Source organism: Musca domestica, unplaced genomic scaffold (assembly GCF_030504385.1).
Source record: "Musca domestica strain aabys unplaced genomic scaffold, Musca_domestica.polishedcontigs.V.1.1 68, whole genome shotgun sequence".
Taxonomy (NCBI): domain Eukaryota; kingdom Metazoa; phylum Arthropoda; class Insecta; order Diptera; family Muscidae; genus Musca; species Musca domestica.
This window is the reverse complement of record NW_026712379.1, coordinates 2,514,286-2,525,319: the sequence shown is the minus strand read 5'-3', so window position 1 is coordinate 2,525,319 and position 11,034 is coordinate 2,514,286. Positions and strand designations below refer to the sequence as shown.

The window sequence follows — 11,034 nt, the reverse complement described above, 5'->3', positions numbered from 1 at the left end:
AATGTTTTAAACTGATATTTTTCCTTGTTTGACCTTACAAAACATTTGAACCGTCAAATAAATGTTTGACCCAAAAGAGGAAAATAATTGATAATATGTGTTCACATTGTGGACACAGTGGTAAAGTTTTTGTTTTCTGGCAAATAATTTTGTTTTCCCAAAATCAGCTGTTTTTGTGTTTACCGTCAAAAAATATTTGGTGATCAGACTGTGACAAAGAAATATTTCACATTTTTCGTCAAATATTTGCCCAATGTGACCTTACCTTTAGCAATGCAGGCTCTAATCAGATCTATTCAAGAAGCATTAGAAGCAAATGTATTTCAATTAGATTTGCATAGAGATAATAAACAGTGCGAAAATTCTAGTTATATTTAAATTCCGTTGTTTTTATAATAAACTATTTCACTGAAAACTATAAAGAAATTCCTGTTTTTTTTTTTGCATTTTCCAAACAAAAAATTTTCAAGTAGGCCCACATTTTCGTAAATACCCGTAATTTTATTTAAGTAAATGTTTAAGTAATTTTAAAGTTGTTGTCAAAATTTCACACGGATTTTGTTGTAAATGGGTTGGATTTTAGAAATAAGTTGTCCAAAAAAAAAAAAAAAAAACTTCAAAGCATGACTCGAAAATTTGAATACATAATAGAAAAACACTGTTGTTTTTTTAATTTTTAAAAGCATAGACAGACAAAAATTTAGTTTAGCTTAGACGGCGAAACAAGACTGTTGCTTTTCTCAGTAAAAAGTTAATTGTGTGTTATTATTGTTATCCTATTTGTTAATTGTTTTGTATCTTTGCAGTTTTTCTCTTAAGATGACTGTCGAAGACAGTCGAAATATGGGAAAATAAAAATCAAAATTATAAAAATAAAACACTGATGTTTTCAATTGACCTTAAGCCAAAATACAGTTAATAAAAATTTTTCAAAACAATACACACATATATACAAGCTGTGTATATGTTTTGACATAAAATAGGCAGAAAAAATGTATTCAGGACATGTGTAAACCATGGTACAATAAAATCAAGGTAGGTCTATGAAACCATATGATTTTCTTGGCTTAATATGTCAACTTTATTCCTTTGTGTGTGTATTCTTTTCAATAATACAAAATTGTTCAGAAAATATTCAAATTCGTGTGTTTTCAAAATACTAATTGCAACGTATTCATCGACAATATATACAGTTTTTGTAGCGAAATAAACCTTTAGAGATATATAGAACATGATTTTGAAAATAAATTTTGACCTTTCGTTCATTTTTCGCGGTTTTCAACTATTTATTAAGAAACAAGGTAACAAGTTTTCTTTGGTTTTTTTGATTGATCTGATAGTAATTCTGACATTATAAGCCAAACGGGTAGACCTCTATACTTGCAATTTTTTAAAGGTTAACCTACCTTGTCTTCATTGTACCACGGGTAAACCCACTGTACAAAAATTAAAGTTGGAAAAACGGAAGCCAGTTTCTTTTTACTTCAAATTTGTTAACAAATGCAATAAGTTTTTTTTTGTTTATTTGACACTTTTCTCACAGTGTTTTAATCTGCAAGAATATCGCGTAAAACGATTGGAACGTCTCGGATTTTTCACCATTTCGAGTTCCACCATAAAACGCAAACACCTATTCACCCAAATAGCTGTAAATATGAATTTAAATTTTCTAAAATAACTAGCTGGCCCGGTCCGCGTTGCCGGCCCGTAATTTAAGTCTTTAATGCTTATTATATCCTCCACCATGGAAAGGAGAGTATTATTAACTTTTTCATTCCATTTGTAAAATCCCTAAATGTTCGTCATAGACCCCATAAAAGATACATATATATATATATTCATAATCAGTATACAATTCTAAGTCGATGTTGTCTGTTTGTTTAAATTACGATACAGCCCACATTATTTGACGTAGAGCATCGAAATTTAGCACAACAATTTGTATTGTGTATAGGATGGTTATTATTGAAAATGAAATCGGTCAACGTTTTGGTATAGTCCCCATATAACGGTATCTCTCGAAATTCGGTATTTTGATGCTTTTTCTCACATTTCTCCTCGGATTTTGGGTATGTTAATAATCCTAGACACCTTTACCGCACATAATTGTTTCAAATTTGGTATTTTAGAAGGTTTGAAAGATGACAATCCTTGAAGTATAAAATTGTCCACAGAGGTATGGCCCCATATAACGGCCTCATTCACTTTATGGTTTTTTAATAAGTTCACTGCATTATACAAACAGTCTTACTGGTATATGAATTTAAAGTGAAACACGCTTGAATTTAGATACTTTTATATAAAAATGTTTCCTTTACCCTAAGATGGATGATAATAATAGCTCTGCCCAGCCGAACTTAATTTTTTTCTTGTTTTTAAAGTAATATGTAATATTTGTCATTGAAATTGCGCTTTGGAGACCCCATAATGTCCATATCTTTTATCATAGTACAATTCAAAGACGATTAAACAAATGTCCGGTTCCTTAAATCATATGATGGTTATACAAAACCTGATCAGTGTTTGCAAGGATGGTTTTTCCCAAATTACAAACATTTGCCGAAATTAGTATAAAAATATGGTTAAGATGTAAGATATACTTGAAATCGGGTTGTATCCTTATCCGGGGGTTATGACCCATATCATAAACTGCAAAAGCGATTTAAGGTATCGTGAAAGTTTAGGAAGAATTTCTGAAAGAATATAAATCCTTTTCCCTCTTCTTTTTTGCGCCCTTTTTATTCGGTATTTCACTGATTGCAGTCCCAATGATATGAATTACATATTGAGTTCTCATTGGACGGATTATTGTCATGTGAAAGAAGTAGATAGGTCCACGTTTTGAAATGAGCCCCATAAAGTTTTATCGGTTATTTTTGTTTGTTTAAATGTGTTCGCATCTTCTAGCTGAAGCACGATGTAGATCCTGGAGTTGAAAGCTAAATGCCAATTTCAGACATGAAAGATCGCCATATAACATTGTATTGCGTACTATTTAATTTTTGATATTATTTATTCAGAATTCAAAACATATTTTACGCATATTTTTTGCCAAGATTCCATTCCAAAGTTGTATGAATTCTGAAAATCCGTCAAAACGTTCTTGAGTTCTAAGCATAGTAACTAATAAACAAATTGAAAAAAAAACCTTAAACTTGTTCGCTGTTTTTTTACAGTGAATGTTTAAAGGTCCTTTCGAAGTTTGGTCCTTACTATTATTTTGAAATTTGATTCCATTGCTAAATGTTCTCTATTTTTTTCCCCGATTTTAGAGTTTTTGCAATGCAATGGGCTCTTTTTTTGATTTTTTAGCAATTTTGAAAAAGTAATTATCTTTTAACATTGGTTTGACCACGTTAAATTATTTTGACATCATATATTCAGGTCCGCCACTCCATAATTGTCGTCGCTTTATACTACCCAAAAAGACTACACATCATATTAGAATTAAAAAAAAAAACACTACAAATGTACATTCAAAATAGTAAGTCAAAATGGAAAAAAATCATGCAAAATAAAACGTTACTATTGTACACTTCAAAAGTCAAAATAAAAATTTTCAAATTTCACATTTTTAAGCGATTTTTATACCCTACACCACAAGGTGGTAAGGGTATTATGTCTTTGTGCATTTGTTTGTAACAGACAAAAGGAAACGAGATAGACCCATAGTTCCTTTTGATGATCTGCATAGAATCACATTCTAAGTCGATTTATGCATGTCCGCCCGTCCGTCCGTCTGTCCGTCTGTCCATGCATTTTTGTACAGGTCGCATTTATTGCCCGATCCAGATGAAAATTTGCACAGATCATTTGCTTGGCCCAAGGACGAACCCTATTGAAATTGGAGATAATCGGCCAAAACTTAGATATAGCTCCCATATATATCTTCGTCCGATTTGCTTTTTATTGTGTACCAAACTTGTAATATCAGCCCGAATATTATGGATTTTTGCATATAGATCCAAATTAGGCCTAAAAATAAGTATGCCAAATTTGATCGAAATCGGTTCAGATATAGCTATAGCTCCCATATATATTGTTCATCCGATTTGTTATTTTTGTCATTCGCAGCCGTAATATGCATTCTGTAACAACAATATTTGGGAAAATATATCAAATACAGCTCAGAAATATCTTTGCCAAATTTTATCGAGATCGGTTCAGATTTGGATATAGCTCCCATATATAAACGCTTAATTTCTATATTTCATAGATGCAACTTTATCATTGGGCTACACGGAGGACACATTCATTAAGGACACGCGCACTTTCTTTCAATTCGCTAAAAATCGCATAAAGCTGCGAAACGATTACAAAAACAAAAAAAATAAAATGTAAATTAAAAAAACATAATAATATTATAACTTTCACTAATATTAGTTGAACTAATTATCTTAATGTAAAACACAACTGAATTAATAAAAATGGAGTAAATAGTTTTGAAAAATATGTACACTTTTTTATAAATACATAAGCTTACGAAAATATTAGTTTTGTAAGCTTATTCTAAAATTGCACTAGCAAGCTTAATATAATATTACTTTCGTAAGCTTATTCTACAATTACAAGAATAAGCTTATAAATAAGGGTTCCCTTTCGATTATTCTATAATTGTTAAACAAGCATTTCTCAATACATTCTCAAGATTTTCTCAAGCTTAAGGCTTATGTTTGTAAGCTTATTAAAGTATTATTCTCAAGTCAATTTTGTATGTTGGGTATTGTTATAAGTTTAAGCCTTAAGCTTGAGAAAATATTGAGAAATGCTTGTTTGACAAATAGAGAATAACCAAAACTGAACCCTTATTTATAAGCTTATTATTGTAATCGTAAAATAAGCTTAAGAAAACAATATTATTTTAAGCTTATTCTTATAATAATTCAACAAGACCATTTTTGTAATTCTTATAAATTATATTTGATTATTTCATGGTCTTCCCTGTTGCAATTCCCTTTGTTACCGTTTGTTTTTGAACTTCTGCCTCTCCTTGTCAAATATTTCACTTCATTCGTATGCTTGAAAAATACCAATTCAATTTCTGCATTTTGTTGAAGCGTTCTGTCTATTAGTAAATTGAAGTTATATAAATCACAGACTCCTAAATCACTTATTCTTACCATTTTCTTCTTTGCCTCACATTGCCATTTATGGAAAACGAAAATTTTTCATAAAAATGCAAAACAAATGTTAAGTGTTTCTCAAGCATTGTTAAAAAATGTTTATGGCCAACTATTAATAATAATATTGTTCTCAAGCTGTAATATAGTTTTATTTATAAACCATAGAAACCAACAGTGACCTTAATAACAAACTCCAGAATTTCAGCTCAATCCCTTCACCAAATACCAAATTTAATCACAAAAAATACGCATATCCAAAACACTCCAGATCTTTTCTAGATACCAATAGTTATCTAAATCTTTTCGAACAATTATAGTACGCATGAACGAAAGCTACACATAACCAATTCCAAACTTCAGATTTGAAGCACTATCTGGTCACCCAATACCAAATTGAATCAAATATTGGGGTTCGGAAACTTCTTAGCCTATCAATGAAAGAGAATAATTAGTGTTTCAAAAATATTTTTATTTTTCAATATAATCTCCTGATTAAAAAAGTTTTCACCAAGGTCTTCAAAATAGTGGTTTACAATTGTAATTGCATCTACATTTGAGGTAAAACACTCACCAGCAAGGAATTTTTTAGATTTGGAAATAAGTAAAAGTCACTGGGGCTAAATCGAGGAGAATAAGGTGGCTGGTCAAGCAACTCTTACTTTGGTTCGTTGATTTTAGCCATTGTTGAAACACTCTTATGCGCTGGTGCGTTTATTGTTTTACCCTTTTGCAGATTGTCAATCAATAAAATACCTTTGAAGTCCCAAAAACGCGTTGCCATAACCTTACCAGCCGATTGAATTGTTTTGCCATCTTTGCTACACTTCCTCCAGCTTCAGTCCATTGTTTGGATTGTTCTTTTGTCTCTGGAGTATACTGGTGTATCCATATCTCATCAATAGTTATGAAACGACGCTCAAAATCCATTTTATTTCTGTTAAAACGATCCAAACAAGCTTTTTTTGAGTTTTGCCTTGTTTAGGCGTAGATCATATGTTTATGATTTATGTGTTTGTTTCTCTTTCGAGACGAGCTTAATGATCTGAAATTTGCAGTGAAAAGGAAAGCCAGATAGACATTCCGTTTGTAACACCTCGAAATATACATTTTAGACCCCACAAAGTATATATTCTTGATCAGCATAAAATTCTATGTCGATTTAGCACTGTCCGACCGTCTATCCGTCTGTGGAAATCACTCTAGCTTCCGAACGAAATGAAGTAAGTTGATAAAAATTTAAATGTGTATTATGTCTGCAGGACTTTTGGTATTAAAAATGGGCCATGTAGATCCACGTCTTCGTATAGCCCACAAATAACGGTACCTCCCGATATGCGATATTTTGATGATTTTAGCGACATTATCCACCGGAATTGTTTCCAAATTGGTATTTGAAGTTCGTAATGGATACTACAGCCTATGGAAGACAATTGTCTTCGTGTAGCCAACATATAACGGTACCTCCCGATATTCGGTATTTTGATAATTTTAGCGACATTATTCAACGATTTTTTTATACCCTACACCACAAGGTGGTCAGGGTATTATGTCTTTGTGCATTTGTTTGTAACAGGCAGAAGGAAACGAGATAGACCCATAGTTCCTTTTGATGATCTGCATAGAATCACATTCTGATTTTTGTAAACAAAGTACAGGTCGCATTTATTGCCCGATCCAGATGAAATTTTGCACAGATTATTTGTTTGGCCCAAGGACGAACCCTTTTGAAATTGGAGATAATCGGTCAAAATTTTGATATAGCTCCCATATATATCTTCGTCCGATTTGCCTTTAATTGTGCACCAAACATGTAATATCGGCCAGAATTGTATGGAATTTTGCATATACACCCAAATTAGGCCTGAAAATAAGTGTGCCAAATTTGATCGAAATCGGTTCAGATATAGCTATAGCTCCCATATGTGGAGCTCTATTAATTAGCAAAGTGTCGTCATAAAGTCGTCCCCGCCCGATTTTAAGGCTTTCTTTACTGGTTTAAGTTTCGCATTTGAATATTGTAATGGCTTATGACAAAAGTTACCTATGCAGGTCCATGTCGTCGTATAGACCCTAATATAACAGCTATATTCGGTATTTTTAAGATTTTAACAGAATTTTTAATGGATTTTATAGTTTTTGAGAATTGTCAAATTCGTTCCAAATAGTGGAGGGTATTCAAAGTTCGGCCCGTTCGAAATTACACCTTTTTTACTTGTTTATGTAAATAGTTAATGACAGCACCCATTTCTAATTATTCCATTGTAAAAAAGTTGCGGATGCGTCTTTTTTGAACACTTGTTTCTATATGAAGGAGTTGCCAGATCGAAACAAAATTTAGCATGTGTTCATAACAGAGATGAAAGTTTCCAAAACATTTAAATATTTTCTGTTTATATCACGCTTTTTGTGCTACACTAAGAAGTTTCAGCTTCATCCGTTCAACGTCAACCAAACTGTTTCAAATTTAGTACCATTTAGAACAGTTCGCAAAAATTCCAAAACCACCTTCATATATCAAACTTACTCTCCCACCTCGTTTCTTATACTAAGTTTCAAGTTTTTAGCTCTATCCGTTCACATGACATCAAATTTTAGAAGTTTTGTACCATTTTAGAATTTATAGTAACATTATAGTTCGAATTTCTAAAATCTCTTGTACATTCACATTTGTGTAATACAAAGTATTAAATTTAATAAACCCAATCTTATCACGCACCAAAAGACTGACCCTCGTGGAAAATTGCAATATATTCTAGCTTCAGCCATTTCGTCTGGGCGTTGATTCTCAGTCAGTCAGTTATTTCACTACTCTTTTAAATACATAGATAGATTACCATAATTGTCTTATTAATTGCGCTCTAATATAGGCTCAGCTTGAGTACTGGGTATCTTAGATATTAAAATTGATGAAATAGTAAAAAGATTAATTTATTTTATTCTCCGTTTTCTGATAATTTCGTAATGTTACAGGCTAGTTTACACATTATGTTCGAGTTAGACTTAAAGTGACATTTTCACATTTTATATAGCATCTTTACAGTATACTTTTACGCGTTTCCATCAACTTTTAAACATAATATTTAAACTTTAAAGATATTAATTTATAAAGCGTTTCCTTTGGTCTAAAATATTTTGTGTTTACTATAAATATATTAATTGTATAATATTACGAAACGTTATTGGTTTAAAAAGTATGGGATACACCTTAAAGCATGCTATAAAAATGCTAAAAATAAATGTGAAAAAATCCCATTTTACAGATAACTCTATCATGATGTGTAAACAGGCCTGATTTTCTTAAACTATTTGCATGCAGTTATTTCTTGAATTATGTTATATTCCCAGACATTTGCCAGGTGGAGGGGGAATGGCTGGTAGTAAATAGAAAGCAAATATGTGGGCATATTGAACGGCAACATATTGGAATTTCCCCCATTGAGTCCAAAGTGCTGATAGATGTTTCTGCCATGATCTGCCGATGTTAATATGTTTCTGCCAAAATGTTCTGCGATCGTAAATGCTATCCGTTGTTTGACATACTTGCGAATTACCAAGATGTTTTCTGAAATGTAAACATTTTAAAAACTATTTATTTTATTTAATAATTTTCAATTAATTAAATCTAAAATGTCATTTAGAAGTGAGGATATTTATAAATGCCAAAAAATGTTCAATATTAGCGTAGATTTAGACGCACCACCCACATAACGACAATCATTATCCCTTATTTTTTTAATTTGTAACGCAATTTACCGTTTAGATTCGGCGCCACTTGTATTCGCCATGTGGATCATATCCGTTAATTGAAGTTTTGTTTCAGCATGTTTGCGAGACAAATCGGCCATCTGCAAAAAATAAACTAGAATTTGCAGATTTACAGATTATATATCGAGCATTACTTGTTGTCGGAGTTGGTTGGCATGGTTTTCCAATATTTCAAAGGATCGCTGTTTTTGAGAGATCGCTAAAAGGTGGCTGTGCTGTTCCAGAATGCTCTGAAGTAAATCTTTTCTGGTATCAATTAATATCGTATGCAGGGCGTTATAGTCCTCGTATTTCATTTTAAGCTCCTGTTCCAATAGCCTCTTATCAGTCTTCAAGCTGAATATCGTGTCTGACAATCCTTTGCAGGACATTTGAGTTTCGTGCAACATATTAAGGATGTTGTTCAGCTGACATTTGAGTTCATGATTTTTGTTCTCTTCGGCTCGTAATTGAGAGTGGCAATATTCGAGTTGATATTTACTTTGGCATAACTGCAAAAATGTTGTGTTATGTGTCCATACTTTTCCCATTTATATTGGTTCATTCATTACCTTTTCTCGGAGGATGATTACAGATTCCTTCAATTCATTTAATTCCTTTCCTCTCTGTCGCCAGATGTACAATAACACCGCAGCAAATATCTTCAAGGCGCTCGATTGAAAGACTCTGTCGCCAATAGCTTCATATTTTGAGTCCAAAGGTCCATAAGCGTTAAAATGGCTTTGGTTGAAGATGGGTTTTAAAAAATGAATGTTGTCAGTTTTCTTTGATAGGGCCACTGAAAGCTGTGTTAATTTGTTATCCATGTTTCAATGAATGGTCCAAAGGGCTTTTTAATAAAATTTGAAAGATGTCTTAAACTAAAATTTCGTTTAGTTTTTAGCAAATAATATTTCGAAATATCATTTATTTGTATTATTTGTTTATAAAAACCTCCGTTTAAATTGTGGCAACTGCTTTGACAAAAGTTGGAAATATTAGGTGTGACTGCTTACTTTTTCTGCACTAATTGTACAGAAACTTCTTTCTGAGAGAATAAGGTACTGTCATACACTCTTTTGCAAGATATCTTACACCCATGGTACAATGAAGAGAAGGTAGGTCAACGTTGAAAAAATTGCAAGTATAGAGGTCTACCTGTTTGGCTTGTAATGTCAGAATTAGTATCAAAACAATAAAAAATCAAACAACTTGTTGCATTTATTTTGAATAAATAATTGAAAAACCGCGATAACTGAATGAAAGGTCAACACTTCTTTTCAAAATCATGTACTACATATCTCTAAAGGATTATTTCGCTACAAAAACTCTAGATTTTGTCGATGCATACGTTGATATAAACATTTTGAAAACACCCGAATTTCAATATTTTCTGAACAATTTTTTTGTTATTGAGAAGAAAACACATACATAAGCAAATATGGTATCATAACCCTACCTTGATATCATTGTACCATGCTTACACCATACTATGGAGGGTATATTTACTTTGTCATTCCGTTTGTAACTTCTCGAAATACTCATGTCAGACCCAACAATATATATATATATATATATATATATATATATATATATATATATTCTTGATCAGCGGAAATCTCTCGATTAGTCGATTTAGCGATGTCCGTCTGTCTGTCTGTTGTAATCACGCTTCTTCACGCATCTTTCAAATGAATTGAGATAGATGGCTAAAATTTTGCACACATGTTTTTTTCCAGTAGGCAGGTTATGTTCGTAAATGGGCCATGTATGTCCACGTTTTCATATAGCCCCTATATAACGGAACCTCCCGATATTCGGTATTTTGATGATTTTAGCGTCATTATTCAACAGAATGGTTTCAAATTACGTATTTATTTTTCGTTATGGGAACTACAGTCTGTGACAGAAAATTGTCTATGCAGGTTCAGGTCTTCGTATAGGCTCCATACATCAGTACCTCCCTATATTCAGTATTTTGACGATTTTAGATGCACTACCCACCGAAATTGTTTGAGATGTGGTATTTGAAGTTCGTAATGGATGCTACAGCCTGTGACAGAAAATTGTCTCTGCAGGTCCAGGTCTTCGCACAGCTCCGGTATAACGGTACCTCCCTATATACGATATTTTGATGATTTTAGCTACATTATTCACCGTTTATTTC

The 11,034-nt window shown here is 32.2% G+C and overlaps 1 protein-coding gene across 1 annotated transcript; it reads right to left on the bottom strand.

The window, feature by feature from the left end:
* Positions 1-8,035: 8,035 nt before the first annotated feature.
* Positions 8,036-9,854, bottom strand: LOC101887299 (uncharacterized). Its single transcript, XM_005186795.4, has 4 exons — positions 9,440-9,854; positions 9,023-9,379; positions 8,877-8,968; positions 8,036-8,685 (listed from the first exon to the last, which is right to left on the bottom strand). Exons 1-4 carry the CDS (start codon positions 9,692-9,694, stop codon positions 8,457-8,459), a joined length of 933 nt encoding a protein of 310 aa, XP_005186852.3. The 5' UTR covers positions 9,695-9,854; the 3' UTR covers positions 8,036-8,456.
* Between the last annotated feature and the right edge of the window lie 1,180 nt (positions 9,855-11,034).

Bases quoted from the DNA above. Each gene is read 5' to 3' on its own strand.
- LOC101887299 (XM_005186795.4), bottom strand. From the start codon at position 9,694: ATGGATAACAAATTAACACAGCTTTCAGTGGCCCTATCAAAGAAAACT. The intron at 8,969-9,022 runs GTAATGCTCGAT...TATTTTTTGCAG, and splicing joins CCAACCAACTCCGACAACAA to ATGGCCGATTTGTCTCGCAA. The intron at 8,686-8,876 runs GTAAATTGCGTT...TTTACATTTCAG, and splicing joins AGTGGCGCCGAATCTAAACG to AAAACATCTTGGTAATTCGC.